This window comes from Mustela nivalis (assembly GCF_964662115.1).
Source record: "Mustela nivalis genome assembly, chromosome: 4".
NCBI classification, from domain to species: domain Eukaryota; kingdom Metazoa; phylum Chordata; class Mammalia; order Carnivora; family Mustelidae; genus Mustela; species Mustela nivalis.
The window spans coordinates 100,030,159-100,051,863 of record NC_139023.1 but is presented as its reverse complement, the minus strand read 5'-3'; the positions used below and the strand labels follow the sequence as shown (position 1 = coordinate 100,051,863).

General features: G+C 42.5%; 1 protein-coding gene across 1 annotated transcript in view; it reads right to left on the bottom strand.

The window, feature by feature from the left end:
• Window positions 1-21,705, bottom strand: part of PAPSS1 (3'-phosphoadenosine 5'-phosphosulfate synthase 1) — a 99,864-nt gene that overhangs the window by 58,301 nt on the left and 19,858 nt on the right. The window contains exons 3-5 of the mRNA XM_082728569.1: window positions 20,630-20,865; window positions 14,177-14,315; window positions 9,271-9,389 (exon numbers count right to left, since the gene is read on the bottom strand). Coding sequence (XP_082584695.1) covers window positions 9,271-9,389; window positions 14,177-14,315; window positions 20,630-20,865 — 494 coding nt within the window. The remainder of the gene's footprint in view (window positions 1-9,270; window positions 9,390-14,176; window positions 14,316-20,629; window positions 20,866-21,705) is intronic.

Below are 21,705 nucleotides of genomic sequence, written 5' to 3'. Positions count from 1 at the left end.
ATATTTAGTCTCTGTCCCTGGTTCCTGGCACAGAGCTCTTGAAACCCTTGGTATCTCCTGAGTGATTAAGGGTGTGTTTGGTGTGATACTGTGATGACTCAGGCCAAGAGGCTCCTCAAGAAAGATCACGCCATATGCAGATGAGAAGGTTGGGACTTTCAACTCCATCCACAGAACTCTGGGCTGGGGTAGAAGCTGGAACTGAGTTCAGTCACCAATGGCCAAAGACTCAATCATGCCTCTGTGATAGAACCTCTGTAGAAACCCCTAGAGGACAAGTTCAGGGAGCTTTTGAGTTGGTAACAGTGCCCAAAGCACAGAGAGGCACCATGGCTCTCTCTGCCCCAGACCTTGTCCTATAGGCCTCGTCAATTTGCATGTTCCTGAGCTGTACCCTTTACAATAAACTGGTATTGGTAAGTAAAGTGCTTTCGTGAGTTCTGTGAGTCAAATAACTGACCCAGGCTGTGGGGGGTCTGGGTCCCCCATGAATAGGCAGTCAGCAAGCTGAAATGCAGGTATCTGGGCACCCTAGTTACAGCTGGCATCTGAAGTAGAAGCACTCTGTGGGACTGCAATATCCAAGCTAACTGTGGACTTAGCCTGCAATATCCAAGCTAACTGTGGACACTTGGTGTCAGCACAGAATCCAACTGCTGAACTCTATCAGAGGACCAGATGATTAGTTAGAGGGGGGAAAAAACCCCACAAAAGTCTAACAAATGGAGCCTGAAGAGGAAATAAAATGTACTTAAAATAAGATTTTGTTTTATACAGCTTAATAACACAAGCTGCTCACTTACCATTGAGATTTAGGTTTCAGGGCTTAAGTACATCTGGCATGATGGTCGCCAGCTTTGCAAAAGGAACTCAGGTAACCAACAATCATGTCCTACTTCACACTACAGAAAAAAAAACACTTCCCACAAACCAGAGACAGGCACAGGCAGTTTCCTTCTTTACATGGTCAACATTCCTTCCTCTCCAGACACTGCTGCCTCTGAGTGGCTCTGAAGTCCTCGGAGAGTATTCTAATAATATTAACTCCTTCTAAGACCCAATACTCTCAAGTTCTCAATCCCAACTACACTTCGGAAAAGATGGTCAAGGAATGAGCGAGAGAGCCACAGAAAGGACTGCGGTTTCAGAAACCAACTGGAAAGGGAAGGAATCCAGGTACAAGGAAAAGCAGCGTAGAAGAGAGTGGACTTCAGCATCCTTCATGCAGTGTTCAAATCCAACACTGCCCCTCATGGTGCTGTCCAGGGACAGACAATGTCACCACTCTAAGTCGCCTTCCATCTGTAAATTGAGGATAACTGAACCCACTTCTCAGAGTTTTAACATACTCAGTGTAGGAATGCTCCTGAAACAGCTACTGAAGGCCTTGCCTCCATGGGAGTTCTTAGTGGTTTCCATCTCTGCCCACAACACTGCCTTCTAGCACACACAATGACCGTCTTACACGTAATACTGGTTAGTGCAGGACCTCTCATCTTCACACCCTCGCTCCTCACTGTCACCCTTGCACCCGACATCATCAGCCCCTCACCTCTCCGTCTAGCTTTGTTAAGATCAGCTCCACTCCATGAGCTCCCACAACCCACCTGTGGAAAACCTCACAAATGCCTCTGTGACAATAAGTTGCACGGTTTGTGCCACCCCCAGGTCACCAGGGACAGGCTGCTTCAGAAGGTGTGCGCTGCACTAAGCTCCCTGCCTTCAGGGTGCGGCAGGCAAAGACTCCTTGCACCACCAACTCTGAGTATACCTCCCTTCAACTGTGTTCTTTAATTCCATATCATGCAATAAAAAAAAAAAAAAATCAACGAACTGATATGGCCATTCTAGTCTATAACTATAGATAATAGTGATAAGGACCAAAAATTAAGGTCCATGAGGCAGGAATTAAAATTCCAAACACATCCCCAGTGTTTTGTAATAGTACACAGCACATAAAGCATTAACTATCTGTTAGATTAACTAACAAAATCAACCAAATAAAACACAGAAATACATACTTTCATTGGGAAATGAAGTCGTATCTTTTCCCCAAATGAGGGTGGTACCAAAAGAAGGCAAATGTGTTCTGCCCCCCCTCTGTCTAAAAGAAAAAAGAAAAAAAAAAAAAAGAAATAAAGAAAAGAAAAGAAAAAGGGGCACCTAGGTGGCTCAGTCAGTTAAGCATCTGACTCTTAATTTCAGATCAGGTCATGATCTCAGGGTCATGAGATCAAGCCCCTTGTCAGGCTACACTCCGGGCATGGAGCCTGCTTGAGATTCTCTCTCCCCCTCTCCCACTGCCCCTCTTCTCTGTCTCTATCTCAAAAAAAAAAAAAAAAAAAAAAAGGAATTGCATTAAGAATCCATTTGCATTTCTTCTGTCACCATCGAGATTTATGACAAAAATAACTTTTCACAAGGAAATTTCTCCATCTTAAACCAATATAACCAGAACACCTTTCTGGTTGTGAATTTAATTACACTGCACTTTAGGTATAATGAGAACACCGCTGAAAGTAAAAGCCAGAGGCATATGGAAATGAACCCTAGGAAATCATACACCTGGAATCCTAGGTATAGAATCCAGTATGTCCATGAGAAAGTTACTCAATATTTCTGAAATATTTCAGAGGTTTACTCTGTGAATAAAATTAGAAAACATATATAAAGTACTCAGCACAAAGACCATTTGGAAGCTGTCACAGTAATTAGAGCAAGAAGTGGTTAGAAGCTAAACTAGGAGGAATGCCACTTGCCCTCAGATTCTAACAATGAAAACAAGTATGTTGGTGCCCCTGGGTGGCTCAGCTTGCTAAGCATCTGCCTTCAGCTCAGGTCATGATTCCACAGTCCTGGGATCAAGCCCCACATCAGGCTCCCTGCTCAGCAGGGAGCCTGCTTCTCCCTCTCCTGCTGCTATTCCCCTAGCTTGTGCTTGCTCTCTCTCTTTCTCTCTCAAAAAAATAAAATCTTGGGGCACCTGGGTGGCTCAGTGGGTTAAAGCCTCTGCCTTCAGCTCAGGTCATGATCTCAGGGTCCTGGGATCAAGCCCCGCATCGGGCTCTCTGCTAGCAGGAGCCTGCTTCCCCCCCGAACCTGCCTGCCTCTCTGCCCACTTCTGGTCTCTATCTGTCAAATAAATAAATAAAATCTTTAAAAAATAATAAAAAAAAAATAAAATCTTTAAAAAACAAAACAAAAAAAACACAAATACGTTAAAACACACAAAGCCCCATATATAGGAACCTTATAGTAAGTCCTCGGTAAATGTTGGTTTTTTATTCTACCCCTCTTTTTCAAACCTTCAAGGAAACTGTCCAATTATCCAATTGTCTAGCAGGCATAACACAGAGTAACATCCATATAAAAGAGCAATTAGTATAATCATCACTTAGGAGCAAACATCAGAAGGCTTCATTTAAAAGTGGCAAAATAAATTAAGGACAATAATATGAAAATATGAAGCTTGGAGCTAAACTATGGAGAAGCTTGGGGGCGCCTGGGTGGCTCAGCAGGCTAAAGCCTCTGCCTTCGGCTCAAGTCGTGATCTCAGGGTCCTGGGATCAAGCCCTGCATCAGGCTCTCTGTTCAGCAGGGAGCCTGCTTCCTCCTCTCTGCCTGCCTCTCTGCCTACCTCTCTGCCTACTTATGATCTCTGTCAAATAAGTAAATAAAAATCTTTACAAAAATAAATGAAATAAAAATAAACTATGGAGAACCTTGAACACAAATCACCTTAATTCTATAAACCATGAGAAAAATGAATAAATTCTTTAGAGTAAAAAAAAAAATACAAAAACAAAACAACTAGACAAACTCGAGAAAGAGGATTCTTTGAACAATATGGGATGGAATAAAAGGCATAAGGAACTGGAAACAGGGTAACCAGTTAAAGGAATATCAGGTAGTATGAGCCTAAAATCATACAGGGACAGTCTGCCCTCAAGTTTTAAACACTGGGGGTAGTGAGAACTACAAAGTCCCAGGCACGACAGACACTACATGAAGTCTGTATTTTCATTCCACAGAATCATGGCTAAAACCCAATTTCTGACTAAGTACAGTCTGGGATCCTGGGTTAAATCCCAGTATAGGACAGGACCTTAGTGGAAAAATTTGTGAAAGCCATATAAATGTGCCCTTTAGCTTATCAAATCTTACCAGGATTCATTTCTTAGTTTTGAGAAATCTTCTATAGTCATGATGTTAAGGAAAGAGGAACCCAGTTGAGGGACAGACAGGAACTCTCTGTACTATTTTGAGACTTACAGACAATTGCAAAATTTTCTCAAAATACAGTTTTTTAAAATAAAAACAGCAGAATCATCTGTTCACTATCCAAAAAAAAAAAAAAAAACTCTATGTAGGTCAAATGTCTAACCCAAAGGATGCTATTCTACACCGGGACCCAAAGAAATGGTTAGAAATCAGGGTGCCTGGGTGGCATAGTCAGTTAAATGTCTGCCTTCAGCTCAGGTCATGATCCCAGGGTTCTGGGATCAAGTCCTGCATCAGGCTCCCTGCTCCATGGGAAGCCAGCTTCTCCTTCTCCCTCTAATTGCTGCTCCCTGATGCTTGAACTCTCTCTCAATTAAATAAATAAATAAATAAAATCTTGCTTTTAAAAAAAGGTGGTTAGGAATGAAAGAAAAGACATAAGGGAGGGAGATAAGTGTAGCATCCACCACATATTATGTTTAATAATCCCAAAGAAGTGCCTGTGCTACCTGAAATTATCTAGCTTCAGAGATTCCTGAGCCCCCTACACTATATATGAGAGTATCTGTGTACTTTCCTGAGGTTCTATAAAACACTTAAAAAACACTAATTGGATATGGAAACTGATAACTCAAACTAACAGAAAATAAAACTCTGTATAGCTTCCTAACATTAATAAATCTCCAGTTTAAAAAAAAAAAAGATAGGTATAATGTACAAAAAAATGCAAACAAATTATAATCCAAATGAAAAGGAAAAATACTGGAAACACAGACAACCCCAGAAGGCTAAAGGCAGAGCAAGAATAGACGGTTTGCTGAAAATTAAACAGAGATTCCGGAATAGAACATCACGTAACAAGAGGAAAGACCAGCAAATATATGAAATTGTAAACATTCCTGAGCCCATCACAGAGCTGAGGCCCTAACACAGTGCCTAGAACTGCTTCCAAAGATTGACAAGTCCCCAGCAAAAAAAGGCAAGACCCATAAACATGCCCCTCAGGAGCACATGGGAGGAAGAGGTGGCTGCAATAAAAGCAGGAAAGAAAAAAGCAGCTAACTGTTTTTAGCATTCTTCAAGGCCAAATGAGGACTAGTGATAGGTTTGCATACCTGGGAACCACAGACGCCAGGAGTTCTACACTCACAAGCAGGTCTACCAGCATGCTTGGAATAAAGATTAGAAGGTCTCACAACTAGAGAGCTCCCCGTGGTGGCACACAGGCACAAAATTCTGTCCATAATCCCTGGATCACTGTCTCATGCCACACAAAGGCCTGCAGCTAATAGGGAAGGGAGGGAAACCCTCCCAGGGTCCACTGTTTCTGAAAAAGGAGTAGAGATAAAAATGGCCAACTAAAGGGATGTGGAGGAAATTCTCCTGGCCCAAGATATCCTGAATTGATACAAACCAGCAATCTGCTATTCCATGGGACTAAGACCTCCCAGGCTCAAAGCAGAGGTTGGCTACCATGCAGGAAGAGGAAACGACACTGACAAAGACCCATCTAAGACCCCGGAGTATAGATCCTACTTAAGAGTGAGGCTGGATCAGCAGACTCGAGAACCACCACTGCTCCCCCATCGTGAGCCTAGCACTGAGTTCTGAGCAATAGCGTAACTCTCTTTCCACTGAGAAAGGAGTGACAGCATGTAGGGAGACCCCTTCTGAGATGCAGGCATCCAGGGAATGTTGAAAGCTCAAAGTGGAGCAGAAACACTAAGAAAGACCCTGTAGGAGGCAAGATCCCAGACTAGGCACAAGGTAGGGTAGTCTACCGCTAGAGAAATTTGAAGCTGGTAGTTCATAATGAATAACTACAGAATAAAGAAACCCACTCCATCTAAGCTACTAACTAAATTAACTCAATATACTATACTATATACACACTATGCAGTGTGACAGAAAAAGAATATAAACGCCCAGAGCATAGACATTATTTCCCTCAATCTCTACTATGCTTCCACACACAATGTCAAGCATTCAATAAAAAATTACGATATGCCAAAAAGAACAAGAAAAGTCAGCAATAAGAGATATAGCAAGATCCAGAAATGACCCAGTGGCTGGAACTACCAGGTATGACTTTATAGTTATTATATTAAAGGATCTAGTGCAAAAGTGGACAGTGTGTGAACAGAAAATTTCAATAGAGAGATGTACACTCTATTTGAAAAAATGATGCAATTTTTGTAATGATTATCAGTTTAACGATTTTAAGTGCAAATCAATATATTACACATTACTGAGGAATGACTAAGCTTGAAAATGAGTAGAAATTATTAAAACTAAAAAATTAACATGAAAAAAGTGAGAAGGGCACCTGGGCGGCACAGTTAGTTGAGCATTCAACTCTTGGTTTTGGCTCAGGTCTGATCTCAGGGTCATGAGATCGAGTCCCACATTGGGCTCCAGACACAGTGCAGGGTTTCTATCTCCCTCTCCTTCTGCCCCTGTCTTCCCCCCACCCCACTGTCTTTCTCTCTCGAAGGTAAACAAATCTTTAGGAGGAATAAAAGAGTGAAAGAACAGAGCACTTAAAAGCACTTAAAAGATGGTCTAACAAACATCTAACTAAAATCCCAGGAAGAGAAAGAATAGGGTAAAGATAATATCTGAAGAGGTAATGGCCAAGAGTTTTCAAAAACTAATAAAAGAGGGGCGCCTGGGTGGCTCAGTGGTTTAAGCCTCTGCCTTCAGCTCAGGTCATAATCTCAGAGTCCTGGGATCGAGCCTCACATCAGGCTCTCTGCTCAGCGGGGAGCCTGCTTCCCCCACTCTCTCTGCCTGCCTCTCTGCCTACTTGTGATCTCTCTCTATCAAATAAATAAATAAATAGATCTTAAAAAAAAAAAAAGAACTAATAAAAGAACCAAGAGCCAAAGAACCCTAAACTGAAAGAAAAAAACCTAAAAATACTGAAAACCCTAGACACAACATACTAAAATCACTAAAAACTAAGGAATAAGAGAAAAATCTTGAATTGAGGCACAAATAAAAAGAAACATTACAGGGAGAGGAGTCAAGAAAAGCACTGCATCAGACTTCTCATCAGAAACATTGCAAATCAGAAGACCATGGAGCACCATCTTTAAAGAACCAAAAGAAAAAAACCTGTCAACCCAGAATACTATGGCCAGTGAAAATATCTTTTTAAAATGACCAAGGGGTGCCTGGGTGGCTCAGTCAGTTGGGTATCCAACTCTTGACTTCAGCTCAAGTTATGATCTCAGGGTCATGGGATCAGGCTCCACGCTTAGAGTCTGCTTGTGCCCCTCCCTCTTCTCCTCTCTGTGCTCGAACTCATGCTCTCTCTTTCTCTCAAATAAATCAAATCTTTAAAAAAAAAAAAAAAAGAGCAAACATGAGAAAGATCGGATATAAATCCTTTCTAACTCACTCTTCTGTGCATCCCAGAGTGCTATGCACATGCTGAAACCATGTTTCCTTTTTTTAAGGCTTTACTTATTTATTTGACACAGAGAGAGAGAGCACAAGCAAGGGGAGCAGCAGAGGGAGAGGGAGAAGCAGGCTCCCCGCTGAACAGGGAGCTCAATGTGGGGCTCAATCCCAGGAGCATGACCTGAGCCAAAGGCAGACACTTAACTGACTGAGCCACCCAGGAGCCCTTGAAACCATGCTTCTAACACAATTTCTACCAGCTGTATGCTCTTATTCCTATTTCCATCACCTACAATGTAAACCCTACAGGACAGAGACACACCTGGTTAATCTTTGTACTACCAGTGCCTAGGACTATGATGAACTACAGCAAACATCTGACTGCTGATGCTAAAAGAATAGATAATGAGTAGAGGGAAGCCACAGGCACAGCAGCAAGATCGAGAAGCTCCAGAGCCCAGAAGCTGGGTAACAGGAAACCCAGATGGCTAAAAGACAAGCATAAAACCTCCCAGGATGGGGCCTCATGAACCTGCAACAGCACAGTTGCACATCTAAAGGAACACATCAGAGCAGTGCTGTGACACATCATTTCACTTATGCAGCTAAAATGTTTAGATAAGCAAGGACTCACATTAGGAAAGTGAGTCCCAGGTTAATTATCTGGCAGAATTTTACAACATGAAAAAATGCTAAGGCTACACATTTTTAATACACTCAGACGTAGGTAATTTTTTTAAGTTACCTTATATACCTTATATACCTTGTATGTCTGATATACCCAGTAAGAGATACTACACAAAAGAGGTTTATGGTAAAGAGACTGTAAAAATCAAGGGGGTTCAGATGCCACAGGCCATAGAGGACAAAATGGGACACAGTGATGCATCACTGTCTGCGTACCACTACATCAGGAGTCCCTGCACAGCACTATGCAGCAAAGGTGAGGACATCCTGACCAGGGAAGGGGATCACTACGGACACCCACACAGAGGCCAGACCCTCCCTAAGTAAACTGCGTGATCCTCTGCTGGGACCAGGGAAGATAGGAACAGAAAAGAAAAGAAAGAGTTTCTAAAAACTGAAACTGGACTAAACCCTGAAAGAATCATGGACATCCTGGAGGGCCTAAGTACTTGGGAAAATAGCCAGCATCTTTATGCTTCCATATGCCCAGGAACCAGAGAAAGATCTTTATGCTCTGGAACATTTCCCTTCCTAAAACTCAACCATCCTTATCATCGTGTTGCACCAGGAAAATCCAGGCACTCTCTAAGAGACTAGGAGAATTGGCTACATTATGTACCTCAACTTAAATACAATAATGTCAAGGTGTAGAGCTGAATAATCACGGCTGAATGTACAGGTATCTGTGTGGTAAAGTTACTGCTAGAATAAATAAAAGAGCCTCTGGTTCTCAAGCCGCCTGTGCTCCACACTAACCAGGATATTTCGTGCACTGTATGCACCGGTGCCCCCACGACACCTAACACAGGGACACACACACACTCAGGAAACCGTCAGGACCACCAGAACCTGAAACACAAATGGTACTCCTTATCACCACCACCTGTTCTTTCGGCAGGGGAAGAGTACAAAACAAATACACTTCTTCTGAGGACTCCCTCTTTGACCTTCTCCTACCCGCTCCTGCAGAAGCTCCACCACCTGCTGGACGCAGTCGTTCACATCACAGGAGTCTGTCTTCAGCACCAATTCAGGAGCCTCTGGCTTTTCATACTCAGAATCGATTCCAGTGAAACCTGCAAAAGGACCGGATGAGAGAAGCAGGTGGAAATTAAGACAGGCTTATTTCTTCAGTCCAGGTCTTTGCTGTGTCAGGTTCGTATTTATGCTGTCCTTTCGGAGTTCTCGGGTTACGGTACTAAAACTTCTTTCTTGGGAAGATTTCTGATTAAACTTCCATTTCTCCTTTAAATACACACAGTCCATTCTCATTCGCAGTTCAATAATGTTGCACAGACACTAAATTAGTGAATCTGCAATCGCAGGCTCCTAGGGGAAACATGGGGTTAGGCTCCTGCAAGCCTCAGTCATCACAAAATTTGTTGACCCTTCTTTGTGGTACAAAAGCTGAAACATGAAGGCCGAGTACCGCGTTGCTCAGCCTCAGCTGGGCACCATCCTTGGGGTGGCTATAACTTTTCCCACTCTGCAAGTCTCCACAACTGACTGCCAAAGCACCGCTGAGTACTGATGTGGGGGCTAAAAAACTTTAGCGAGTAGGGGTACTGGGTGGCTTAGTGGGTTAAGCCTCTGCCTTTGGCTCAGGTCATGATCTCAGGGTCCTGGGACTAAACCCCACATTGGGCTTTCTGCTTCCCCCTGCCTCTCTGCCTACTTGTCATCTCTCTCTCTCTCTCTGCCAAATAAATAAATTAAATCTTTGAAAAGAAAAAAGAAAAAGAAGAAGAAGGGGAAAAAAAAGAACTTCAGTGAGTAGAAAAACGTGCAAATATGGACTTTCTGGATGATGAGGACTGACTATGCTTTTTCTGTCATATTTTCTAAGTAAATGCCTGAAATGCCAACAGAGAAATATGAATGAGTACCAGGGGAACCAGAGCCTTTCAATTTCCCCAGGGAAATACAGGATATAGTACTTACCTCCTAAGCATAAGCCAAACTCAACAAGGTTTTCTTCCTCTCAATACAAAACTGACACACCAAAGTCTATCTGCCCATTATAGTCACAGGGGTTACCTACAGCCAAAATGAAGCCCTGCAGGCTTCCTCTGCCACCTGTTCAGGAAAGACAAATTAACTACTACCAACTTTAGCAAAACATAAATAAGAACAGGAATCCTGATATATCACAAAATAGATCCCATAATGAAACATAATTAGTTTAGATACTAACCTCTATTTAGGTTTTCCCCTTAAATACGTGTTACCAAGGAACTGTCAAGAAAGAATGCATGATGCTTGTCAGGAATGGGCCAGCTGAGCTGAACATATGCTGTTCCTATATTACACCTGTGATATCACCTCATGAATAAGTCACTTAAGACCTGTCTGCCTTGGAGGGCTTAGGTCAACCCTGGAGCAGAATGGAAAACATGAATTTAAAATCATTACTATTAAGAGAAACAGTCACCAAGAGAGTTCTAAAATATATACTCCAAGTCTATGGCCCATGTTATTTTTTTTCTATTTCATATTTCTAAGTATCACATAAAGTCCTGAATCCAAGAAGGAGATTTCTGCATTACCAATATTCCTAAGAGAGTCACAGTAAAATAGTTGGGGAAAAATAATTCTGGTAAAAACAAAATACTAATTTTGTTTTTTGGGTTTTTTTTTTTTCTGTGTAGAAAAAGTGTTGCAGGGAGAGCGGGGGTTAGAGGGAGAGAGAGAGTCTTAAGCAGACTCCCCGCCCAGCATAGATTTCAATGCAAGGCTTGATCTCACCACCCTGAGATCATGATCTGAGCCAAAAACAAGACTTGGGCACTTAATCGAATGAGCCACCCAGGCAGACCTAAAACACTAGCTCTTAAGTTCTAATTCTCAAACGCAGCTACACAATGGAATTGTCAGGTCCCATCCTCGTGACATTCTGATTTCACTTGTACAGCTTTGGCAACAGATTTTTTTTTTTTTTTTTTTTTTTAAGATTTTATTGAAGTGCCTGGATAGCTTAGTGGGTCAAAACCTCTGCCTTCGGTTCAGGTCATGATCCAGGGTCCTGGGATTGAGCCCCACATCAGGCTCTCTGCCTGCTTCCCCCTTTCTCTCTCTGCCTGCCTCTCTGCCTACTTGTGATCTCTATCAAATAAATAAAATCTTTAATAAATAAATAAATAAGATTTTATTTAGTCGACAGAGAGAGACACAGTGAGAGAGAGAAACAAGCAGGGGGAGTGGGAGAGGGTGAAGCAAGCCTCCCACTGAGCAGAGAGTCCGATGCGGGGCTGAATCCCAGGACCCTGGGATCATGACCTGAAGGTAGACACTTAACTACTGAGCTACCCAGGCACCCTGGGAACAGATTTTGAAACGTTCCCCCAGATAATGCTAATGTGCAGCAAAACCTGAAAACCACTGTGTTAGAAGACCTGGCTTAGCATTTTAAAAGTCCAGGAATTCCCTGCCTAGCTAATTTGTCCTATAAGTGATTACAGTAAATGTACACTTAAGAACAACATTTATATTTAAGTACATAACTACTAGAGTAGTAATCATGAAAATAATCTAGTATTAGAATGGCTGACCCGGGGATACATTTACAGTTTAGTAAATGTCACATAAAGACTTTTATAAGCCTGAGGTCTGTGAATGTATGCAATCTCTTCTGTCCTCAAACACTTACCACCACAGTTCCGAAACAGCATTGATAGGGAACTTTCAAGCACTATCTGACAATGAGTAATCGATTTTTTAAAACAAACAGCTCTATAATCAGAAACTCTAACACCACAGCAAACATAATGTTTTTACATATATATATATTATATATATATGTATATATAACATATATATATATATGTTAACCTAAAGAACATTTTATTAATGTCTACTCAGAAGTTTTTTTGTTTGTTTTTTAGCGTTTATTTGAGAGAGAGAACTTGTGCATGCACGCACACAAACAGGGGTAGGGGCAGTGGGAGAGGGAAAGACTCCCCCAGCTAACTCCCACTGAGAGTAGAACCTGCCACCTGGCTCGATCCCAGGACCCTGAGATCAGGACTGGAGCCAAAACCAAGATCCGGATACTTAGCCTACAGAGCCACCTAGTCAGAGGAATTTACAAGAGGAAAATAAACAAGTAACACAGAGAAAACTAAACTAATACACACACTCCCCAAAAGAGAACACAAATTGTAAATGACTCAAGGTATTTTGCATGTGACCTCATTCATCTTTGCATCCCAGCACCAAATATATACCTCAGAAACAGAAAGCACTGACCAATGTGTGTTGAACATCCAATTTCCACTCCCTCTTCTCACGTATCCAACAAGCATTTTACTATGTGTGTGTCAGGTATTGGGCTTTGGGCCTCACACTGTGCTAAACTCTAATGACAGAAAAATATTCAAGATGCTACCCTGTTCTCAGTAGCTTATTCCAGAGCCAGAGAGATAAATCTACCCTCCTCACCAATCCACGTTTGCCAAAACAACAAAACCAAGTAAAATTAAAATAGGAGTTAGACTTCAGGATCCCAGACACACCACTTTGCTTCTCTCTGCCAAATCTCTATGGGGAAAAACTGAAGTGAAAGCTGGCCATTGACAAACAAGAGGTTGGTACCGATGATAAAAAAAAAAAAAGCTGAAATGGTTCCCCTCCCAATGATGTCAATTATTCAGGTTAGGCAACCTGCTGAACCAAGAAAGAGCAGGCTTAGTGGGTGAAAATGAGTCTCCACGGTGGCACAACTGGATGTCAGCCTGGTCTAAGGAACCAGATTTTACCACAACAGGGGGCGCTTGCCCCAGCCGCTAACGTGTCCCCAGGTCCAAATACAGAGCAGCCCAGAATAACAAGAATTGTCCTTCCTGTTCCACCTTCTCCTAGGCAACGCCAGAAGCTGAGTGACAAAATACCGAATTCACAAAACCCAAGGAAGCTCCTGTGATCGCCCCAGGCTATCATACCCCGAATTGGGAAGGCATCAAAGTTTCCTGCATGAATCACTGATCCCTGCACAGTGGCTGACTGAGGAATTGATCCTTGATTTTTTTTAATACTGGCTTGTCCTCTGTTAACAGCAGAACATAACTAATGTCCAAGAATGTCTAGAAGATTACTATGATCGGTATCAAAGGCCACAGCAGACAGGTTCTTAATGTCTCTTATGTACAAATGTTCACCACAGTTGAAACTCTAGAAGCAAATCATAAAACCTAAAAAGCAAGGTATCTCTATTTTGATGGAATCAGCAATATACTGATTCACCCTAATTCAACAATTGTACACGGGATGAATAAGGGACTATTCCAAGCACCATGAGGTAAATAAGAACAAGACACTGTCTTTGCTCTCAAGATGTTTATAATTCAAGCATCCTTCCTATTAGCTACGGAATTTCCTTTGTTTTCACTGGAACAAAAAGCAGAATGGACAGCAGCTAGCCACTGATATCCAGTCTAATGCTAGGCACCTAATTATATCAAGCAGGTTTCCAGCAGTCCCTGAGGTCCCAACCTTCTAAAACTCCATCTTGTGAGCAAGATTCCAATCTGATCAACAATAACCCCAAGTACATACAGTGTCAGGTAGTGCTGGTAGGTCTCAAAGACACAAGAGTGGAGCAAGACCCACTTTTTCTTCTCAAAGAGCTCCAAGTTGTTTGAATACTCCCAGTCTCTTTCTCAGTAAAGGTGATCAGTCTCAGATACGGTGGGATAAAATATGTAAGCAAAGGGACACGTGGCTGGCTCAGTCAGTAGAGTACACACACCTCTTGATTTTGGGATCAAGTTCAAGACCCACATTGGGTATAGGGATTACTTAAAAAATAAAACCATAAAAAAAAAAAAAAAAGCAAGCAAAGAGAAACTAGAAAAAAAATAGTACTTACCTTTAATTTCTCCAGCCCGTGCTTTTTTGTAGAGTCCTTTGACATCCCTCTGTTCACAAACGTGCAGAGGGGCATCAACAAATACTTCAAAAAAAGGTAAACTTGCACCTTCATGAATTTGCCTTGCATTGTTGCGATCCTTAGAAAGAAGACATACGGCTGAATCAGTGGAAAACAAATACTAAACAGAACAGTTTATATTTTAAAGTATAAACTGAGGGGCACCTGGAGGTTCAGTCAGTTAAGTCTCCGACTTTGACTCTGGTCATGATCTAAGGGTCCTGGGATCCAGCCCCACATCGCACTCCATGCTCAGCAGGAAGTCTCAAGGATTCTCTCTCTCCCTCCGCCCCTTCCTCCACTCGGGCACACACTCTCAAATAAACAGAGAGAGGTGCTCTCTCTCAAATAAATAAATAAAATCTAAATCAATCAATCAATCTATCTATCTATATATATATACATATATAAATGTGTGTGTGTGTGTGTGTAGGGAACCTGGGTGGCTCAGTCGGTTAAGTGTCTGCCTTCCACTCAGGTTATGGTCCTGGGGTCCTGGGATGGAGCCCCGCATCAGGCTCCCTGCTCAGTGGGGAGTCTGTTTCTCATTCTCTCTGCTTCTGCCCTTCCCCCTCACTGTGCTCTAAGTAAATAAATAAGATCTTAAATATATATATACATATATATATGTATACATATAAAAATCCCGGAAATTCTTAGGTTAATATACCCTTTCTTTATAACAATTTTAAGGGGTATACTATTCTAAAAATCCAAGATATTGGGAAGTTCAGAAGGGAAAAAATAGATGTCCCATAAAAAATTTCACCAAGTTTTATGAGGAACCAAAGCCAAAGCCCAGCCCAAATGCAGAGGTCATCAGGCCTCTCTCTCATAACACGTTCAACCTCAGCCTGAGCTGACTTGAAAACAACTTCACTTCCCAAGAAGTCCACTCAGAACTCTGAGGGGGGTTTATCCACTTGCCAAACATTAACTCCTGTGACCACTTCTTGTCTTGAGCATTCCCAAAACTTTACTTTTCTGCCCTACCCCTAAACCCCTAACTCTCTGGTGATCACGTGACTTCATTGCTCTGCCCTGTCCTCTGGTATAGTTCCCTTTTTATTTTTATTTTTTTTTTAAAGATTTTATTTATTTCTTTGACACAGAGAGAGAGAGATCACAAGTAGGCAGAGCACACAGAGAGAGCGAGGGGGAAGCAGGCTCCCTGCTGAGCAGAGAGCCTGAAGTGGGCCTCGATCCCAGGACCCTGGGATCATGACCTGAGCTGAAGGCAGAGGCTTAACCCACTGAGCCACCCAGGCGCCCCTATAGTTCCCTTTTTAAGTCAACCTCTTCTTTCTGGTCTTAGCTAAAACCAAGTACCACACCCCCCTCCCCGCAGAGATCCACTGATTTTCTCACCTTCATACTCTGTACACAAGCAGGGCCAATGTTTCCAAAGTCCGCCCCCACCATTCCCATCATTTGACGCCCCCGCCCCCCAGCTCACTTTAGCATTCATTTCTTATGGTCCCTCTAACAAACCATGCCTACTTCCACTGTCACCACTCTCCTCTTCCTTATTTCAACAAGAAAATCCACAGGCACAAATGCTCTCTCTCTCTTCTCTGCCATGTAAGTGTGTCTATTTGCCCAGCTACCCTTGTCTCGCTCACTCCTGTCACTTCTCCCTTCATATTCCAGAGTCCCATCCCTCTAGCGGATCCTGCTCAACCCGTTATCCCTACTCCATCTGAAATCTTCAGCCTCTGCCCTCTCTGCCACCTTTTTCCTAGGGGCAATAAACATGTCACGAAAAACAAGTGAACTGGGCACCTGGGTGAGTCGCTTAAGCGTCTGCCTTCGGCTCAGGTCATGATCCAGGTGTCCCAGGACCCAGCCCAGCATAGGGCTCCGTGCTCAGCAGGGACTCTACTTCCCCCTTGGACCCACCCCCTTCTTATGTGCACACACACTCTCTCAAATAAATAAAATCTTAAAAAAAAAAGAAGAAGAAAAGAAAGAAAAACAAGTGAACTAACAAATTACACAAAATCCCTTAATCATGCGTACTCTTCAGCCTTTAAATGACAGGACTTTCTGCTGCATTCCACATTACTAACCCTGTGTATGGCAATGATGCTACCCCCTGATTATTCCTCATGCAGGCTCCCCAGCTCTTCCTACTTATCCCATCTCTTCAACACGGCTGTTGCCCACAGTCCATCAGGAGCCCACTGCTCACATTAAGTCCTTGAGCACTTTTCTCAGCAACCCTCACAATGTCAACTACAACATAAACACCAACTCTTAAGTCTGAGCCCTGCCTTCTCTCCTGAAATTGAACACACATTTCCAACTTCCTCCTAAATACACCCACCTGGATACCCACAGCCACCTCAAACTTAGCACATTCCTAAAACAGTTCATTCTCTTTTCCCCCCAAGCTGGAATCCTGCCTATACTGCCCAAATCAAGGAAGGCAACATATTCATCCAGAAAAAAAGAGTTGATCTGGTTCCTTCCTTTGCCCCCCACTCTCCCACCCCCTGTGCATTCTGTCACAAAGTCCTTCAAATTTTGCCTCTAATTATTAGACCAACCCAATTTGCATTTCTTCCCTACTCCTTAGCTCAACCTCATTCCTCAACTGGTCAATTGCTACACCCTTTTAAAAGTGTGCTGGCTTCTAGCCTTGCTCTACTCAAAGCCATACTCTAATACTGTACCCTAACCATATCACTAACTTTTCAGAGATTCCCCATAACCATAAGGGTAAAACCCAAATTTCTTAGTGGGAGGCATCAGACCGCCTTTTTTCTTTCTTTTTTTTTTTTTTTTTTAAAGATTTTATTTATCCATTTGACACAGAGAGAGAGAGAGCAAAAGCAGGAACACAAGCAGGGGGAGTAGAAGAGGGAGAAGCAGGCTTCCTGTGGAGCAGGGAACCCAACATGGGGCTCGATCCCAGAACCCTGGGATCATAAGCTGAGCCAAAGGCAGATGCTTAACAGCTGAGCCACACAAGCACTCCAGGCATCAGGCCTTCTATACCTGGCCCAACCATTCTCAGTCTTGCACTTAATGTTTTATTAATAATTAATACCTGCCTGGTCTACCAGGTTGTTTGGGCCTTATGCCTTAGTCATCTGCCCTGCCAGAAACCCTCCACTGCTCTCTTCTGCATAAAGCAATGTGCTCCTCACAGGGCCGCTCTGTGGTGAATTCCTCCAGGAAGCTCACCCCACAGGCCCAGAATGACTGAGGGCCCTTGCTTCCTCTGGCTTCTCGGAGTACCCACTATATACCTGTCATAGATCTTATTCTGATATATTGGTTAACTCTTCATTAGCTTTACAACCACAGCATGTAGCAAAATGATTAAGTTGTGACCTTAACTGATTTCAACTGTCCTTTAAAATGAAGGTGTTTCCAAGTTTCCAGCCAAGGCTCTCTTCTCATTCTATATAACTACTCTATACTTAATTTCAATTAGGTTTCAATGAACAAAGTTAATGATTCCTAAATCCTTCTCAATTCTACACAGCTATCCTGCGCTCCAAGACCAATTTTCCAATGGCCCACTTAGATACGCCACTAGAATTTCAAACCTAACCCACCTAGAATAAAATCATCGTCTCCTCCCTCCCCATCCTGTATTTTCCACCTCAATCATTCCACCTTCTATTCAGAAAGAACCAGACTTCATGTTCACCCCAAACTCAGCAATCAGCCAGGTATCACGTCCTTCTGATGCTATGGGCTCAAGAGCCCTCAAAATGCCCCATCTTTTCCATTCCCATTATTGCTACTTGAATTCACTCCAAAAGCCTCCTCACTGGTCTCTATCTCCAGGCCAAGCTTATTCCAGGCTTCAAAGGCAACTTTACTAAAATGCAAGCCCAGTGATAGCATTCACTAGAACAATCTCAAACTGTTCAGTCCCCTGGGCGGCAAAGCTCTGAGCAGTGAAGGTTCATCATCAAACCTCTGCAAACCACTCTAGCTTCATCTCCCCTCACATTCATCCTGCACAGCAGTCATAACAAACTACCTACAGTTCCCCAAAAGACCAAACTCCCTGACATTTCCATCCTGCGGCAGACACTGCACTGTCTCTTCTGCCAGGGCAGTGTTCTCCCTCCCATCTCACTGGTATGCTCTGATTCCTCCCGGATTCATTTCAAGTGGCACCTCCTCGGTGATTCTTACACAGGACCTTCCACAGACATCGACCTCATCTCCTGCTGCAACACACTGCAACTGTTCCCATCTCTAGGCTCCCACCAGACTAGCTAGGAACCACCAGGTTTATTTTTAGAACCAAGATCCTCAAGTTCAATGGTGACATGGAATAATACACACACGCTATATTATATGGTCTGATATAAATATTACAGATTTTGACACATCCTAAGCAGAGGCCAAACCTCACTGTTAGTTAGCTTTTAGAGATGAGATCAACAAATTCTGCTCCATACTATGGAGACAAGAAGGCCAAAAAGCAGATCAGCATACGGTTTTAGAGACCCAGCTGACAGCTCTCCAAATCCTGTGTTACCCTCTCCTCTTCCAAGAGCTGCACAAATTCCCAGAAGTACAAGAGTATCAGTTACTATATTACTCTGAAAACTGTGCATATCCAAGGATGCAAGAACTCAAACAACTATCATTCTTTTATATACTTCATAACCTGGTAACCTTTAAAAATGATACACTGACATTGTTTCCAATGTTTCAGGAAAATGAAAAGTAGTCCTCACAGGACCTTTTAGGATTCCTGCCATGGTTCAATTAAGTGAATTTTATAATTAATACTCCATTTGATACTTCCCTATAATTCTAATAGCTCATATTTTAGTGTTGCTTTTTAAAAAAAAGTCCAAGTAGCCATGCAAATTCACAATACAGCACTAGAACCGTGCTATTATTTGTTACATTTACTGAATACTTACTACGCACCACACACTGTGCTGAGAGCTCTGGATGCATGACTTACCTAATCCTCAGAGCAACCCTATGAAGTAGGCATTATCTGAGCTTATGTAGGTCAAGTCAACTGGCCAAGGTTATAACAGTAACCAGCAGAGCTGAATTCCAGTCCACTGTTTCTGGCCCCAAAGCCTTTAGCCACATAGTAATTCACCTGTTCTTTCACATCTGAGCTAAGCTGTCATTTAATAAACACTAAGTATCTACTCTGTTCCAGGAGCCGGACTTAACATCAAGATTACAAAGATAAGTAAGATGTGTTTCAGACTTCAAGCAGCCAGTGGGTTTTAGAGGTAACAGGCATAGTGGGAGAGAGTATGGATTCCAAGGACACTGTCTGGGTGTAAATCCTTGCTCTACCATGTACAATATGTGACCCTGGGTAATTTACACCTGTCTCCTCACCACTGCCTTTTTTCTTTTTTTTAAGATTTTATTTATTTATTTATTTATTTGAAAGACAGGGTGAGTGAACAAGGGGAGGAGCAGATGGGGAGGGGCAGATGGGGAGGGAGAAGAGACTCTCAAGCAGACTCCATGCTGAGTGCAGAGCCTGATGTGGGGCTGGATCTTAGGACCCACCTCAGACAAAACCAAGAGTCAGACACTTCACTGATTGAGCCACCCAGGCATCCCACATCTGCCTTCTCCATTGGCTGATGAGCACTAAATCGATTAATTCACAGTATCTAGTTGGTATTCAATAAATGTTAACAGTTGTGATTTTTATTACTACTACTACTATTACAGCTGCTGCTATTAGCACCACTGACAAATGACCTGGTATTTGTAACAGAACAATGCACTATGGCACAATAATAAGGGCACCAAAGACAGGTAAGCCCAAAGGACCAAGAGAAGGTACTCAGAAGGAAGAGACACCTAACTTGACTCTCAAAGCACAAACAGGAGTCAACTGATATGAAGAAAAGAAGGATCGGTAGAGGCAGAAGACTGTCTTCTAGGCAGGGAAACAAAACTCATACAGTGAGAATAAAATTTTTTAAGAGAGATACAAAAACTTTTTAAAAATTTTAAAAACAGTGAATTGGTGCTAAAATAAAAGGAAGAGTGTAAGGAAAGAAGAGCCTGAAGACCTGGGAGCAAAGAAGCCATAGTCAGGCCCACATGAAGAAACTAAAAACTCTCCCTGGTGTCTGACACATGCTGAGTATTTACTGTATGTTCACTGAATTGAAAAGACAAGCTTGAAATAATTTGGCCACTGGCTTGAGTTAGTAAGTTTGGTTACCTTGTGGGAGTGAAGGGGGGCTCATAGCAGGTTTTACCAAAACTGAATTTACTCAGAAGTCACAGCACAGAAATGCTGTAGGTTAATTATTCTAATCTGAATTTAGCTTCAAAGCACATGCCCATGTTTAAACAGTTTGTTCTCCGTGACAGCATATTCTCAATCAACAACATGAGAACAGCAACAACACAAAGGCCACATACCTGAGTATAAGGTGATATAAAACTCGTGATGCACACTAAGCCAGCATCTGCAAACAGCTTAGCAACTTCTGCGATGCGTCGAACGTTCTCCTCTCTGTCTTCAGGACTGAAGCCAAGATTCTTATTGAGACCCTGACGAATGTTGTCACCATCCAAAGTGTAGCACGGGATGCCATGGCACACCAAGTACTCCTCTAAGGCCATGCTCACTGTGGTCTTTCCTGCTCCAGATAAGCCTAGAAGCCAACAGTCCAAGCACAGTTCAAATGCAGCATTAGAAGGATAACCACTTAGTTATAAGGAATTAAAATCACAGGCTTAATTACATTCATTTTTCATAGCCATCTCTCAGTAATACTTTTCCTGCATTTCTCCATAAGATATACATCTGAGCTAGAAAAGCATCTATAGTTCTAATAAGCATTTATGTTTTGGGTTTTTTTTTTAATTACAACAGACGTTTATTTAAATTAATAGATTTGTAGCTCAAATAGTTCTCAACAGCACACTTCAGGTTTACTCAACTTCTTAAAAATATCTGAGGGCAGCTGCAACCACAGATTTCCACTCCATGATTTCTCCTTGCCCATTCTTCTCTCTGTTCTCTTTCCCAAAGAACTTCTTTCGGATGGGGTTCAAGGTAGAATTTACCCTCCTTGTATTGTGTCTGCTGCTCATTAGGCGAAATCTGTTTCCTCCTGGTCAGATCCCGTGCTCTCTCAGTGTGAAACATCCTGTGGTGTTACAGGTTCTCAGGAAGCCTCATGGCCTCCTTCACGTCATCATTCTCACATACTGTATCACCTCACACTAACACTAGTTTCTTGAACTGCAGCGCTGTGATACCATTTCTGAATGGTATTTTCTGAATGTGCTGGAGGGTTCCAGCTCCCGGCTTAATGTTGCAACAGCAGGCCATTCACCATTTTGATCCAAGACTACAGGGTTTCCTACTCAAGCATTTATGTTTTTAATAACTCCTGTCCATGCCCAAAGGTATCCTAGAAATTACTCATTTTCAAAGGGTTCTCATTACCACTATTCCAACGCCACGTGCCAAAGTAAAAACAGAGTGA